At 49.2% G+C, this 16,929-nt stretch overlaps 1 protein-coding gene across 1 annotated transcript in view; it reads left to right on the top strand.

The window, feature by feature from the left end:
- The first annotated feature begins 1,639 nt into the window (after positions 1-1,639).
- Positions 1,640-16,929, top strand: part of HSPA12A (heat shock protein family A (Hsp70) member 12A) — a 31,462-nt gene continuing 16,172 nt past the window's right edge. Inside the window, exons 1-4 of the mRNA XM_022568664.2 lie at positions 1,640-3,558; positions 5,124-5,251; positions 8,796-8,982; positions 11,165-11,269. Of these exons, the coding sequence (XP_022424372.2) occupies positions 3,475-3,558; positions 5,124-5,251; positions 8,796-8,982; positions 11,165-11,269 (504 nt within the window). The 5' untranslated portion in view covers positions 1,640-3,474. The remainder of the gene's footprint in view (positions 3,559-5,123; positions 5,252-8,795; positions 8,983-11,164; positions 11,270-16,929) is intronic.

The following is a 16,929-nucleotide window of genomic DNA, read 5'->3' as shown; positions in this document are numbered from 1 at the left end:
ATGTTACTATATTGGCTTTACACAGAAACTTAAACAGGGTCCCAGTGAATGACAGTTGGTGTTTCTTACTGTGGATAATGGCCTAGGTTTAATTGGTAGCCAGGACACACAGCATGTACCTTGTACATATAGACATTCCATGTATCAACTCTCTCCTCTTGTCTGTTAGCTTAGATCTGTCAATTATCCGTAGACCAATAGATAATATTCTATTGACCCTGTTGTGTTTATTCTTAATCACTTACCTATTGAATGAAAGCTCTCAAGATTGGTTGGGATTATTAGCACACCAGAAACTTCTCACATCCCGCAGGGGCTAAAGTAGGCTTTTCCATATTCTTTTCCCTAAAAAATTTGAGCACCTTTTTGACATCTTAAATAGTTAAATAAAGAAATATTAGCTTGATAACAAAGTTATCACTACAGGCTCTTTATATTTCTGTGGAGGGTCAGTGCACATTAACTGGTGAATTACCTTTGATTTGGGATCTATAGAGCTATAGATGTGGGTGTGCATGATATGCAAATGTCTATAAAAATGTTACTCCTCCATACCCTCTGTGCAAATCAGTTTTAAATCATCGCACAATGTAGCTGCATTTTAATTTCTAATGGAGAAAATCCATGAAGTTCGATTGCCTCTAGGCCTGGCTGGGTGATCAGCAAGTCAAATGATTTATTTCGTACTGAACCAGAGGCAGGGTGGGAGGGAGGTACAGGGAGAACCAAAAAACATCCTTGGTTCTTATCTTCAAATTCCCTGGAGTCCTCTGGGGGCCCAAGGCATGTGTTCAGTGTGTGGCCCAACACATGCTGTTTTACAAGTCAGTAGGACATGCTCTGAGAAGGGCTGAGTGATGGCATAATTAGAACCAAGCAGACAGCGGGGTGGATGGTTTGTCTGCAGATAAATAGCTTGTTTGCTAATTGCCGGCACCAGATTTTCTGGGCAATTAGACATTCGGTGTCTTCCAAAACCTTCTGTGCAAACGTGGACACACGGCTGCAGGCCTTGCAGGTAGCGGGTGGAGAGAGGGTGGCTCACGGGCCTCGTGGCTCCGCGGCACGTGGGATCTTCCCAGACCGGGGCACGAACCCGTGTCCCCTGCATCGGCAGGTGGGCTCTCAACCACTGCGCCACCAGGGAAGCCCCGAGCAAGTTTTTTTTAATAAAATTTTTTTATTGTGGTAAAGTATATATAACATAAAATTTGCCATTTTAACCATTTTTAAGTGTGCAAATCAGTGGCATTAATTACATTCACAATGTTGTGCAACCGTCACTACTTTTTCCAAAATTTGTCATCACCCCACATGGAAGTTCTGTACTGCCCATTCCCCCCTCTAGCCCCTGGCTACTTCTAATCTACTGTCTGTCTCTATGAATGTGCCTGTTCTAAACATTACATGGTATTTGTCCATTTGTGTCCAGCTTATTTCACTTAGCATAATGTTTTCTAGGTTCATCCATGGTGTATCATGTGTAAGAATTTCATTCCTTTTTACAGCTGAATAATATTCCATTGAATGGATATACCACATTTTGTTTATCCATTTGTCTGTTGATGGATACTTGGGTTGTTTTCACTTTTTGGTTTTTGTGAATAATGCTGCAGTGAACACGCACACACAAGCGTCCCTGTTTTCAATTCTTTCGGGTAGATACTTAGGAGTGGAATTCCTAGGAGTGGAATTGAGTCTATGGTAAGTCTGTATTTGACTTTTTGAGGAACTACCAAACTGCTTATCACAGATATAAGATTCCCACAAGATATATACAGGGGGTCCAATATCTCCACATCCTTGCCACCATTTGTTATTTCCTTTTTTTCTTTTCAATTAGAGCCATCCTAGTGGGTGTGAAGCAGTATCTCACTGTGGTTTTGATTTCCCTAATGACTAATGAGTGCATTTCCCTAATGACTAATGAGTTAAGCATCTTTCACGTGCTTATCGACCATTAGCGTATGCTCTTTGGAGAAATGTCTGTTTAAGTCCTTTGCCCCACAAGTTGATTTGTGGCCTCTGTACTTACTTGCTTCTGAACCTTTCTCCCAGAGGTTGGAACTGAGCCTTATCAGGAGGAGAGGGAGCATACGCCTGCAGATTGGGAAGGTGGCTGTGCAGATTTGAAGCTTTGTATTCACTCTTTCATGATTCATTTTATTCCCTCAACCCATTTGGCGCCCACTGTAATGATGCTGTTTGAGTTCTCACTAAGCAGGAAAAAAAAAATCAGTAAGCGCGTGGGATTAACCAAAGTGATTTGGCAAGCAGAGGCAGATGGAGCCACTCCTAGTGCTTCCCTAGAAGCAGACAGGTCTTTCTCAGACACCTCATACCCTATGGGTTTCCTTGACTACAGGTGTTTTGTAGCACATTACCCGTTTTTTCCCCATCAGGTATTAGTCTATATACTGAATGGAGCAGTATTTGCAGAACGTACTGGATGGTACCTGGGATTTGTTGGTGCCCAGGGTCTGGCCATCACCTCTGCAGGGGGAGCCTGCAGTGCTTTTTCCGCTGCCCTGCAGGCCCTGCCGGTCCTGGGCAGCGGGCAGGGAGAGTGGGTGGAGCTTCCAGCACTGACCAGGGACAGGGCGAATTCTCCTTGGGTGCTCATCCCTGGGGGAGAGCCACGGGGCTCTGGCAAGGTTTCAGAACAAATGTCTGTGCCTGAGTAATTGCAAGAGCAGTAGGGGAATCGACAAAATGCTATTCATGCTGCCTTGCTGTTGGCTCTTCTCTGATTTGACCTGTGTCTGTTGCAGGGCCCTGACTGGGGGACCCAGGAATGCTAATCTATCTGTCTTTCTGCTATGTTTTTTGTTTTGTTTTTTTTAATTGAATATCAAAACCCTTCAGCATCACTGAAGAGAGATGAGTTCCCCTTGTTCTGGCAGGGCCTCATGCCAGAGGGAGGGAGGAGGTGATGCATCCACAAAGCAAGGGAATTATTTCTGGAAGTTGCACTCCTGTCCTCTATTCTTACGATTAGGGTTGTTAATCTTTGGGGTGGGGTCCCATACTCCTTTGGGAACCTGACAGCTGTGGATGCCCTTCCAAGAAAATGCATGAAAAATTTGCACATCATCTCAGGGGGCTACAGGCTCCTCTGGTCCATATTGGTGCCTGGGCTAAGGACCAGCTCTGCAGAGGGCATGAGCCAGGTGCCAAGGCGATTTGGGGACTGGGCAGCCTCTCTGCTAAGTGGGAGCTGGTTGGCACATAGGGAGAGTCCTGGTGGTCACTGTGAGAAAAGGAGCGTCTCATTTGGTCAAGTTTTAAATATCAAATACGGGGGTGGACAGATCAGACACCCTACCTTTCTGGCTGGAGTTCAGCCTCGCCCCACGTTAGCTGGCTTTCCAGGGGCAACAGTCCCTGCAAGAGCAAAGCCGCCAAGCCCGCATTGCTGCTCTCCGGCTCAGTCCACACCACCTCTAAGGAGCGCACTTGTCTTTCCTTTCAGAAATGGCCCCTACCTCTGCATATTCATCTCCAGCCCGGAGTCTGGGGGACACAGGAGTAACACCTCTGTCCCCTTCCCACACCGTGGTAAGAAATGTGTGTGTATGGGGTGGGGGGTACGTGTGCTGATTACTTTGCTTTCAGAGGCGCCTCTCACGTGATGGGCTTCTGAGCGGCTTCTCACGTTCATGGGTGGAGATTAAGTTGTCCTAGTACCAGCCACGTGAGCCTTACCAAGCCCCTTCGCCACTGTGGGTCAGCAAAGGCTTTCCGTGGTGTGGCTGGTGCTTCTGGAGCCATTGGCCTGGGTGTGGGTAACATGAGCAGGCAGGGTGGGAGCAGCTCTTTAAAGATTCAGGGCTCAGAGACTGCGAGGCATCCTCTTGGGAGGAAGCAGCCACTTTGGGCTGGCGGGTGAGTCAGTGAAATGCAGTGGCTTTTCCACTGTAGTTAACCGCCGTGACCAAAAGCTGTGGCTGTAATTGCTTCTGCACCAGCTTGCCCGAGAGAGAGGACCTGGGCAGCGCGGGGGGCTGGAGGCTGGGCATTTGCTCCCACCCTGCCCCTCACTGCAAAGGTGGATACTGTGGGGCAGCCGTTCCAGGGATTTACATGTAGCCAACCAGAGAGAGGTACCCGGAGGAAAGGGCGGCTTTGTACAAGCTGCTCAGAGCCTCAAAGCAGACCCTGCTGAGAAGAACTTCAGAGCCATCGCTAGGTAGGGACGCCAGCTTGTCTTGGTTTTCCTGGAACCATCCTGGTTTCCACACAAAGTCCTGTATCCTGGAACTCCCTCAGGCTTGGGAAAACTGAGAGGCTTGGTCACCTAACAGCTGGGTCCTGTGGTTTTCAAACTCTGTACCCTGAGGGTTCCCTGTAAAAGCTTCAGGATAAGCTGAACGGGATGGGGGGGCAGTGTGATGAAAGGCCAGACATGTGGGGTTCTCACCCCCTGCTCTAACCAATACTCTTCAAATCCAAAAATTATTGGTATAATTTGAAGTTCTGTGGATGTTAAAAAAAAAAAGTCTACATTTGCTTAAAGGATTTTTTGGAAGTCTGTAATGGCCTGACCAACTCACTTGACAGATGAGGAAAGGCTTGGGGCCCCAAGGGGACAGGACTCAGCAGGGTCATATGATGGCTATGGCAGGACTGGGCAGGGTCCCTGGTATGCTGAGCCCCAGATCCATGCATGACACGCCCGGGCAGGTGGACGGGTCACCTGGCAGGTGCACAGGGCACAGCTGAGCAGGGTCTGGAGATCTGTGCAGGGACTGGGGGAGGGCAATGGGGGGCAGAGGGGGGTGTCACTCAGGGAACCACTGGGGTTCCAGCCCAGATGGAAGAGTTCCCGTAATTAGCCACGTTTGTGCACAGTTGATAAAGGGAGTATTGGGCAAGTGTAGGCAGGGGCCCTCCCCAGTGGCCTGGCCCTTGTTCAGGAGACACCTCCATTTCTCCCTGAGTTGGTCAGGTAGGGGCTGAGAAAGCCTGCCCTCTCCCCAGGGCTCACCACGTGGCAGCCTTGAACCAGAATGTGCAATATGCTTCTGTCTACAGTGGGCACACAGCAGGGCAGGGTGGAACCCTTCTGAAAGCCTGGCTTGACTGCCCCACCCACTCCCTGTACCCCGCTCGGTTATCTGCAGAACGATGCCGACCCAAACGTCTCTGAGCAGCAGGCGTTTCTCGTGGTGGTGGCTGTCGACTTTGGGACCACATCCAGCGGCTATGCCTACAGCTTCACCAAGGAGCCAGAATGCATCCATGTGATGAGGTGAGTGCTGTGGGCAGGGAGGGGCAGGTGCTGGTGCCGGTCGCTGTAACTATGGAGACTTGGGGGAGGTCCTTGGGGGAGGGGAGAGGGATTAGTACAGTGAGCAGGTGAATGGTACGTAGTCAGCAGGTCCTGGATTCTGGCCCCGCTTGGCCCAAACTCACCGTGCCACTTGGGGCAAGCCACTTCTGATCTCTGGGCTCCAGGTTCCTGGTCTGTCAATGTGTTGCTTTAATTCTGACTTGGTTTGGGGAAGGACCTGGACAGTATGTTTGAAACTAGGTGATTCCAGCGAACAGCCTGGGCAAGAGGTGCTGACTTTTAAGGTGCTGGTGATGGAGGAGATCCAGGCCTCCACTCACCACTGTGTGACGTCAGGCAATTGTTGAACCTTCTAAAGCTCCGTTTCCTCATCTGTGAAATGGGGATAATAGCAGTACCTGCTTGACAGAGTGTGTGTACAAATGTAACGAGATTTCCCATCAAGCACTTAGCAGGTAGTAAGCAGGGAAGGTGCTGGCTCTTTCAAGTGAAGTCATGAGATGACGGTAATCAGAAGTGGGAAGCACCTGAGAAAAAGCAGAGTGGGGTGAATTTCAGCCAACTTTACCCTGAAGCTGCCCTGGGTCTCCTGGGCCACTCCCCGCCCCCCGCCCCCCCACTCATGCACACAGCAGCCCTGGCGTCTACCCCATCCACGTGTGATCAGCTGTCTGCGAGGACCCTGGTCTATCCTGGCACCAGTGCCTGCTCCCCCAGACTGGCTCACGCCTTTTTGCAGTCTGTGGCCACTCAAAGTTTTGTGAACTAGGGATTTATCACCCTGATTTTCCAAATCCAAGGATGGCTCTGAAGATACATCATGATGGGCTTTGCAATTCCTTCAGCTGGTCATTGTGGAATTTAGTTATCACTCCCAGAATAAGATCTTACGCATTTTCTATAGAGAGTGCTGTTTAAAACATAAGTCATGATAAAAGTGATTCCCTACCCCACTCTTGATTTAGGCCCTGCCTTTCCTCTGGAAAACTGGGTGTCCTAAGATGCTTCAGAGACCCGTGGGTGTCGTCTCATCAGGAAATAACAAAACGCCCGTTCTAGTAGAGAACCCTGATTGCGGCAGAGCCTTCGGTGTTCAGTCACCACCGAGATTCTGCCTCGGGTTCGTGGGACAGATGCTGTGCGGGTCCGCTCTGCCATCTCCTGAGGTGGGAACCTCGGAAAGAAAAGAGCTCTGTATTAAAAGCTAGAGTCAACATTTATCAGCTTCTAGTTGTTTTAAGAAATGTTATTTCAAAGGGATAGTCATACAATGAAAACTGAAGAAAAGAAAAAGAGCAAAAATTGAACTTGCTGGGGAGGAATTCTTACAAAGCATCCACAGATTCAGGGTCTCCAGGGACATTATCGTAGTTATCGTAGAGATTTTTGGAGGGAGGTTCTACCTGAATTTTATTTCAGTCAGAACATATTAACATAACCATGATCCAGACTGACAGAGTTATGAATGAGAAAGTGTAAGTTTTTGTATTTAAATAGGGATGAAGAATTAAAAATTTGAAGGGCAAAACCTCAGGAAGTCCATTACCTACTGAAAATGTCAGTGTTAATAGTAATGGAAAATCCATTCCCGAAAGGTTGTGTGGAGCGTGCCTCTGGCCCAGGCGCCAGTGTCTGCCTGAGCTGCTGATCACCCGTGCGTCTCGGTGGGGTCACCACGGGGACTTTGGCTCCCTGGGTAGAAACCTGCATCCTCATGGGGCTTGACTGGGAAACCGGCCAGGGATGACTCCAGCCTCATCTGTGTGGCAAATCTAGGTGGAGGTTGGCTCTCCGTCTGGACTGTGGTGCCAGGGGCAGGTGAGAGCCTATCCAGGAGTACAGCCACCTCCCCAGGAGGGCAGGCCAGGGAGAGAGGTGTGCTTCCTCTCGGGCATGTGTCTCCATCGGGGGCTGCTCGTAGGGGTCGTGTGGCTAGTGGCAGGACCAGAGCCAGCTGCTGAGCCAGGACCTGGTAGTCTGCTCGTGGAGCCTCTTGGCAGCCAGGGCTTCTCTGCCGTGGCCCCAAAGGAGGGAGAAGCATCCACTCTTTACTTTTCTCCTTCCTTCTATCTGTGAGAAGGAAGGAAGCTTTGCTGGGGCTCAGCCTACCCTCTGATTGCTCCATGGCACCCATCCGTCAGTTCCAGGACGTAATCCCATCGCATCTGCCCGCCTGTCTGTATCCACCCCTCCCCACTTCTGGGTCCTCTTCAGCATATAGATGTGCAGGATATGGTTCCTTCCCTCCTCACGGTTCCCGTCAGCACTCTCACCCACCTTGTTGCTGTGACTGTCCCCCCAGTATGGGGGCGCCCAGGTCTGTTTCCTGCCTGGATCTCTTTCTGAACCCCAGGCTTGTATCTTCAAGCCCCTCCTGGGAGTTCGATGCCAGAACGTTCAAATAAAGCTCTCCACGTTTCCTCCTGTCTCCTTCTTGGCCAGGGCTGCTGGCATCTGTGAGGGGCACTGTCTCCTCCAGGCTCCCATGCTTGAAACCTCTGGGGCTCCTTGCACCTGCTCACCACCGAGGCCATTTGGCTCGGTTCTCCGCTGGACGGCTCCTCCCCCGTCGTCCCCTCTCTCTCTTCCCAGGGCTCTCCACCCCCGTATGAGCTCCCTCACCTCGAGGCCTGAGTCTCCTGCTCAGCCACCTGGCTTCCCGTCTCCCGCCCTTTAGTACAGTTCGCTGCAGTCAACAGTAGCTCTGATTTCTATCCTGCCCCTGCTCTAAAACCTTTAGTGGTTCCCTATTACTCACTGACTAAATCTCTCACTCCTCAGGGTTCTCTTCAGCCTGGTTCCTACCAGCTTCCCAATCTCGTTTTTCACACATGAACACAATCACCCTTCTCATTTACACGCTTTCTCCAACCTACACAGTCACTTAGCTTGCCCACCTCAGAGCATCCTGCAGTGTCCTTCCCTCCTTCAACATCAAGTCTCTCCTGAGCCCTGCATTCTTTCCAAGGCCCCAGCTCTGGCACCTCTGTCTCCTCTGACCCCTCTGGGACATTTCCCTGGGCCCCTCATTTCCATCTGATGAGGCAGGTATTTATGTGTTTGTTTATACCGTACCTGTTTCAAAGAGGATGCAAACCAGCTATCCATCTGCTATTGAGTGCTTGCAAATTAAAGAACCAAAACCCAAGCCAAAAAACAAACCATTACCTACTAGGCTGTGCGTTATTTGAAGGCAGAGACATAAATGTTTCATCTCTGTGTCGCTGGCAGCTGGCACACAGTAGATGCTCAGTAAACGCTGAAAGGATGAAGCAGACTTTGTTACTTAGCAAGAACCTGGCACTTGTCCCTTTCGTTTTTCTTATTGACTGAAGTTGTGTCTCAGTCACTACTCAACCAGCTAAACCAGAGGGCACCTTTGGCAGCCACCATGGGCACTCACATCTGTAACAGCCACGCACACAGTAGGTGCTCACACCAGTGCTGCCTGCATTGAGATTATGCAAGAAGGCCCATGACCTCTGCCTTTCCTTGGTGGCAGGCGATGGGAAGGAGGCGACCCTGGGGTGTCCAACCAGAAGACTCCGACCACCATCTTGTTGACTCCGGAGAGGAAGTTCCACAGTTTCGGGTATGCCGCCAGGGACTTTTACCACGACCTGGATCCCAATGAGGCCAAGCAGTGGCTGTACCTGGAGAAGTTCAAGATGAAGCTGCACACCACTGGGGTGAGCCAGCCTCTCCCTGGCCCCAAGTCCTCTGCATTCGAGAGCCGAGGTTCCTCCAGCCTTTCCAGACCTTGGGGGCCCTCAGGTTTCTCCCAAGCAGAAATGAATGTCCATTCACCTTGATTTTAGAAACAGCCTGGAGCACACGACACTTTTGTGGGACACACAGCACTTTCTGACGTACACATGGGCAGGGAGATATTCAGAATGTTTAGCAACTTGTTTGCTTTGGAAATTGACCAGTCAGAGAGACACTGCCTGGATGGAGCACAGGCATAGGGGGCTGGGAGACCCGTGCTGTGCCAGGAGATCCCCCTTCACCTGCAGGATTGTTGGGAGATCAAGGAATCCTGAAGGAAGGACTCGGGGACGAGGGAGCATTTTGGGGGCTCAGGGTAGTGGTTATAACTAACCAGTTTGGAAGTAACAACCAGCAACAATGGCTCATTAACCTTCTATGTGGGGAAGGAGGTAGCTCAGGAAATCAAGGGCCCAATAATTGGAGGCCCAATGCCTGAAGTAGTTCTGCTTCCAACTTGCCAGGGTTTTGTAAGATGGCCAAGTTGATTAGCACCCTCCCCCAAGCTTCATCGAAATGTTGGGCCATAGGATAGAATTTTTTCAATTTAAGCATTTTATCCCTTAAATTTTCCTTAACTCTCAGTACTTAGAGATGCTGGATGGTGATAGTGTTTAAGACCACAAACCATGAGGCCAGATGGCCTGGGTTTAAATCCCACCTCTGACACCTTTGAGATACTTAATCCAAGTCACTTAGACTCTCCTTGCCTTGCTTTACCTTATCTGTGAAATGGAGACATGGAGAGTGCTTTTCTTATGGGGATGTTGTAAGGATTAAAGGAATCAAAATACACAAAGCTCTCAGAACCATGCCGGTCGGTCCTTAGTTAAAGTCAATTGCTAGCTTCTATTATTTATTGCTTTCATATGTCTGCTTGTTAAGTGTTTGCAGATGACAAAACAAATGTTACTGGGAAATGCTGCAGCCAGCACCCTGCCTTCCAGGGCTCGGTGCTCACCCGTGTGTGTGTCTCTCTCTGAAGCACACTGACTTCGCCTCAGAATGCATCCTTCCTGTTTCACCTGATAGGATTCAGCAGTGCCCAATAGGAATCTCCTGCAGGTGGAAGCCCAGGAATTTTTTCAATTTGAATTTTTCAATTCCAAGCCTGTGGCTTCCTGATGCCTGGAAGCCGCCTGGGGGCCACCACCCCAAAGCTGGGGTGTCTTTGCTGAGCCCCAGATGTGGGAGGAGTGAGCATGTGTAGAGGGGTCAGGATGATGGGCAAGGCCCCACAAGGCCGGTTTAGCTGCTTGATACCCCTTCACACTCCAAAGGCAAAGACTAATTACCCAGCCTGGATCAATCCAGAGCACACTGATGTTTTTCCCTGGTGGCAATACGTCTTCTGGTTCCAGGAGACTTGGGGGTTTCCTCCTGATTTTTGCTCCCCTCTCTGCCCATTCCCACCCTCTGGGGACTATTTTCATCATTTTTTAATGACCGCGGTCCGTCCGCATCTCACGGAGCATCTTACACCCGGGACTGCACTCAGCAACTGCTGTAGCTTCTGGCAGAGGAAGGAAGGCAGTGACGCTGGGCTCCCAGTGGGTTAGACAGCACAACCCTTAAAATAGGAGCTCTTCTATTTTTGTGACTTGGTTGGCAGCTCATCGGGAAGTGAAAGCTTCGTGTCTGTTTAGCACCGTGCACGTCAGTGATTTGGTGTGATTATCTAGGCTTCCATTGGGGGGTCCCCAAGGGTGAGCATGTGTGTCATGTGGAAATAGTATGTAAATTGCATCGGGAGTGACGTCTGCTGCCTGTTTTTTTTCTTCCTGGGCTCTGTTGCTGCCCCGAAACCTCTGCCCCCAGAGGATCCAGGGAAGAGAGGAAAAGAAGGAGGGAGGGAGGGAGGGAGGGAGGGAAGAAGGGAGCAGTGGAGGTGGGGCCTGAGGGGAGCAGCCAGGGCCCCCTACACAGTAAGGGGACATTGCTGCCAGCCCTGTCCTGGGGGACGTGCCGTCCTAGTCCGCCCCTCAAACACCAGGAAACACAGACATGGTTCACTGGGTTCCCCAGGTCTCCAAGTGACAGTGCTTAAAGCCAGAAGGCATGTCTCTCCTTCTTTTTACTATTTCATTCCTGTCCCGACTCTAGGACCTCACCATGGATACAGACCTGATGGCAGCAAATGGCAAGAAAATCAAAGCTCTTGAAATCTTTGCTTATGCCCTGCGGTACTTTAAGGAACAGGCGCTGAAGGTAGGTACATGCCAGAGCCTGTGCCGGGGGCAGGGGGGCACCTGCCAGCTAGGGGAGCAGGGACAGCCTCAGGGCAGAGAATGTGCCCTTGGGCACTGCTGGCGGGAAGGGAAAATGGTACAGCTGCTGTGGAGAACAGCCTGGCAGTTCCTCAAAAGGTTAAACACGGAGTGAGCATCTGCCTAGCAGTTCCAATCCTAGGTATGTACCAAGAGAAATGAAAACATATATTCACACAAAAACTTGTACATGAATGTTTCTAGCAGCACTATTCATAATAACCAAAAAGCAGAAACAACCCAAATGTCCATCAGTGGATGAATGGTTAACTAAATGGGATTCACCCATACACTGCAATATTATTCAGCCTTAAAAAGGAGTGAAGTACTGACACCTGCTATGGCATGGATGGACCTTGAAAGCATTATGCTAACATTATGCTAAGTGAAAGAAGCCAGATACAAAAGGCCACAAATGATTCCATGTGTAGGAAATGATCAGAAGAGGCAAATCCATAGAGACAGAAAGAAGACTAGTGGTTGCTAGAGGCTGGGGGAGTGGCAGAGGAGTGACTGCCAGGGGGTATGGGTTACTTTTGGGGGGTGATGAAGTTAGATAGCGGGGATGGTTGCGCAACCTTGTGAATATACTAAAACCCACTGAATTGTGCACTTTATTTTATTTTACTTTTTTGGCTGCGCGGGCTTTCTCTAGTTGCGGCGAGCGGGGGCTACTCTTCGTTGCGGTGTGTGGGCTTCTCGTTGCAGTGGCTTCTCTTGTTGCGGAGCATGGGCTCTAGGCCCGTGGGTTTCAGTAGTTGTGGCACAAGGGCTTCAGTAGCTGTGGCTTGCGGGCTCTAGAGTGCAGGCTTAGTAGTCTCGGCGCATGGGCTTGGTTGCTCTGCAGCACGTGGCATCTTCCTGGACCAGGGATCGAACCCACGTCCCCTGCATTGGCCGTGAACCCGTGTCCACTGCACCACCAGGGAAGTCCCAAACTGTGCACTTTAAAAAGGTGAATTTTGTGGTATGTGAATTATACCTCAGTAAAACAAACAAGAGAAAGAAAGGCGGGAGACATGCAGCAGCTGTGCGATCTTGGGCGAGGTGCTCGTTCTCTCTGATACCCACGTTCCTAACATGAAAAGGGGGTCAGATAGCTGTGCCTCGTGGGTCGTTTGATAGTAAGTGAAATATTAGATGTTAACTGCCTCCCTGGGGGCTCGGCAACTATTTACTTGGTGAATAGTTGCTGCTGCCCCCCCTCCTCCATGCCCCCCACCCCAGACCCCATGGAAGAAGCTGACCAGGTGAATAAGCCCCCTTGGTTGGCCCTTGCAAAGGTTTGTTCAGTGATGGCCCAGAATTAAGAAAATGGCTAATTTCCAAATGGAATATAGCCATCCACTCGGTGTCCCCTCTCATAGGCATGGTGATGAGCGGGTGTAGATCAGATGATTCAAGAGCCTCGCGTATTAAACTCTATCCAAAAAGAATTGGGAACTTCAGAAGCATTTGGTATTATGTGATCGCTAGAAGAAATTTAGTGAATTCTAGAAATAGAGTAGAATAGAATTCTAGAAATAGGGCTAGAGGGAGACAAAGAGGTGAGGTCGTAACACTGCTTTCATCCATTCAAGTACCTCTTGTTTTGAGTACTTTTTGTGAGCCAGGTGCTATGCAAGTTCTGGCCACGTGGAAAGAAACCCAGTGCATACAGTCGATGGGTGGGTGTCATGAGGGGGTAACCGTGGGTGTTGAGTGTTCGGTGAAGGCAGAGGTTCTGCCCAAGGGCAGCAGCAGGGAATCCTCCCCGGAGGAGAGGGATTGCGGGCCTCTGACAGGCAGCAGCTGGAAGGGCGGGTGTTTTGCGCCGGTGGAACGGCCCAGGCACAGCTCAGGGGAAAGAAAACATAGCAAACCGCTGTGGGAAGCAGGCAGCTTGGAGCAGGCGAAGGGCAAGGCTGCAGAGAGAGCGGGAACAGCAAGCTCCGGCCGAGATCCTGTGAAGCCTCGAGGGCCAGGAGAAGGAATTCTTCCTGGGTCGTGGGGAGCCCTCAAAGGATTTCTCGCATGGGTTGCCATGGCCACAAGGATAGCGTTAGAGGAGGGGAGACCACGTGGTCCCGAGGGCCTGCAGGTGGAGGAGAGTGATATGTTAGCACCTCACTCAGATCCTGAAGCAGGTCTGTCCGAGGACTGAGGGCGAGGCTGAGACTCCAACTGCGGGGTCACTTGAGGAACATGAAAACCAGGGAGATAAAGGTGGTGGGGTGGAGGGAGGGAGTGGTTCCTGGGAACAAATTCTTCTATGAAAAGGGGTGGGGAGAGGACTCTAAGGAAGGAAGTGGGAGGGAGATGGGCTGGGTTCGCTTCAGGAAGAAGGTGGTGACCAGCCAGAGGCAGGAGCAGTAAGGCCGGCGGGGACCTGCGGAAGGGAAGCCGCCATTGGTCCAGGAGACGGCGAAGCAGGAGAGGAGGTGGACCTCTGTCGGCCTGAACAGAAGGATCTCAGAGGGATGGGCTCAGCTCCTGGAGAAAGATGAAGGCGCAGAGGGAGGTGGGGGCCTCCAGAATAAGAGGAGCAGCCGTGGGGACTCAGGGAAGATGTAGAACTTGAGAATGTCTACGACACTGGAGTGTGTTTCAAGTTGGCCAAGAAGAAAGGCGTGAACATCCCATCTCTCAAGGGAGGGAGGAGGTGGAGGGGGCAGAGGTCAGGCACGGGCGTGGGTAGGTGGGTGGTTGTGGGCCTGTCGGCTCAGCCAGAAGCTTCCGGAACCTTCTCTGAGCAGGGAACACGTTGTAAAGAAATTCCATGCAGAAGAGCTGTTTGAGGAGGTGTATAGGAACTAGGCCCTGCATAAGAGGCTGGCTGGTGTTTGAGGGGCAGGTGGGTTCAGTGCAGAGGGGGACTATTGCATGTTGGACCAGAATAAGCTCAAGTAGAATATCTCAGAAATCACGTCCCTGGAGCAGTCTCACTATTCACGAGGGACAGTCAGTGAAAGTGCCTGACGTGAGATGTTCAGTCAGTGCCAGGTTCCTTCCCTTCCAAGCTGATCTCCACCCGCTGGAGAACAAACAGCTCACCAGACAACTTTCCATACAGCCAGGGAAGCCCATCATTCATCTTTGAGCCTTTTCCTGTTTAAAGAGTTTAAAATAGCCTGGATGGTTATAGGCACCACGCTTAGAATCCCTCCCAACCCATCACATGCTCACCTGCTTTTAAAGCCCAGTGCAGACCTGCAAGGAAATAAAACATGATTAAAAAAACAAAAATAAACACAAACAAAAAATGGCTCTTTCACCAGCAATCCCACTCCTGGACAAATATCCGGAAAAGATGAAAAGATACATGCAAATTCAAAAAGATACATGCACCCCAGTGTTCATAGCAGCACTATTTACAATAGCAAAGACGTGGACGTAACCGAAATGTCCATCGACAGATGAATGGATAAAGAAGATGTGGTATACATATACAATGGAATATTAGCCATTGAAAAGAATGGAATAAGGTCATTCGGAGCAACATGGATGGACCTAGAGATTATCACACTAAGTGAAGTAAGTCAGAGAAAGACAAATATCATATGTCATTTATATGTGGAATCTAAAAAAATGATACAAATGAACTTATATATAAAATAGGAATAGACCCACAGACATAGAAAACAAACTTATGGTTACCAAAGGGGAAAGGGGTGGGGAGGGATAAATTAGGGGTTTGGGATTTAAATTAGGAGTTTGACAGTACTATATATAAAATAGGTAAACAACAAGGACCTACTGTATAGCACAGGGAACTATATTCGATATCTCGTAATAACCTATAATGGAAAAGAATCTGAAAAAGAACATTTTTCTGAAAAAGAACATGTTCATATATATATTCATTCATATATATCTATATATACATTCATATATATATATCTGTATATATATCTATATATATCTATCTGAATCGCTTTGCTGTACACCAGCAATTTACACAACATTGTAAATCAGTTATGCCTCAATTTTTTAAAAAAAGGTTGTTTCATGTTGGTCTAAAGCAGAGATGTTTTTAAAAACATGTTTATTAAAAAAAAGTTTAGTGAATGTACTGAACCACACACTTAAAAATGGTTAAGATGGTGAATTTTATGTTACGTGTATTTTCTCACAATGAAAAATGAAAAGTTGTTTTTAAAAGGGAAAAAAAACTTACCGACCAAAGAGGAAGTTAGTTCAGTGAGCGGGTGGGTCAGCCCCAAGATAACTATGTGAAACAATAGAGAAAACGAGATACCCATTAGGAAAAAAACCGCCAGCCTATCAATCTTCTGAAACATGTCCCCAGAGCGGACTTTGATGCAGAAGCACATCAGTGTGTGTTTAGGTTTGATTTCAGATTTGTCTGGTGAATGTGGCAACAGGAGGGGAGGAGAAGGGGGGGACAAGCATCAATCAGAGGTCTTCTCTGGGCCGGATGTTCCCTGTGTGTCCTCATTTAATCTTGCCAGTAACGCTGTGGGTTAGTGTTATTCTTCCCATTCTACCGGTGGGAATACTGAGTCTGAGAGCTATTCTAGAGACATATTTTGTCTACCTGGGCCTGGTGGAAACCTCTGATGCTTCCACCCGTCCTGTTTATCCACATGGGTCCCACTGATTTTCTTTTTTTTGAAGAAGAGTTGATTTACAATGTTGTGCCCATCTCTGCTGTACAGCAAAGTGACTCAGCTATACACATACAGACATTCTTTTTTTTTAATACTCTTTTCCTTTATGGTTTATCCCAGGAGATTGCATATACAGTAGGACCTTGTTGTTCAGCCATTCTAAATGCAATAGTTTGCATTTACCAAGCCCAAACTCCCAGTCCATCCCTCTCTCTCCCCTACCTCCCCATCCCTCCACCCTTGGCAACCACAAGTCTGAACTCTATGTCTGTGAGTCTGTTTCTGTTTTGTAGATAGGTTTTACATTAACTGAAAGTCAAGGGCAGCACGGTTCTTGCTTAGGTCACGTTGTTCCTACCCTTACCATCCTGCCAGGAAAACTCCACTGATGTGCTGGGCCTGCAGTAAGGTGGGTGACAGTGACACAACTCTGCTAACAGATGCTACCAGTCGTCAAGCATTCCTGTGGGCCAGGCACTGATCAGATAAGAGACCAAAAGTAACAATTTAGTTAAGACCTTGGCCTTTCAAGTCAAGATAGACCTGCGTCTGGGTCCAAACTTTGGCTCTGCTACTTTCTAGCTGGGCAGTCATCACAAAGATACCGAACGTATCTAGGCCTTAGTTTGCCACCTGTAGAAGAGGGGCAAGTGCTAATCTCTTCCTAACAGGATTCTCAAGTGGATTAATGGCGGTTGAGCTATGGAAAGGGCTTAACAAGGTTGACACTGGAGCAAGCTGCCAGGAAGTGAAGCTCTCGGGAAATTATCAATCCTCCCAATAACTGTATGAGCTTACTATTATCCCTACTGTCCAGATAAGGAAGCTGAGGCCTGAGAGGTTGTCACTTGCCCTAAGTCACATGACTAGGAAGTGGCCAGAGGCCTCAGATCTGCCCATCTCCCACCTGCAGCCACATCCAGGGAGTGGAAGGAGCTGGGAGCTCCCTGTTTGCTGTATATTCGGAAAACAGACTCTTGTTCCTGACGCT

This window comes from Delphinapterus leucas, chromosome 16 (genome assembly GCF_059928025.1).
Source record: "Delphinapterus leucas isolate spDelLeu-1000000601 "Yukka" chromosome 16, BTC_Dleu_Yukka2, whole genome shotgun sequence".
NCBI lineage: Eukaryota > Metazoa > Chordata > Mammalia > Artiodactyla > Monodontidae > Delphinapterus > Delphinapterus leucas.
The sequence above is the reverse complement of the archived record's forward strand: the minus strand, read 5'-3'. Positions and strand labels throughout refer to the sequence as shown.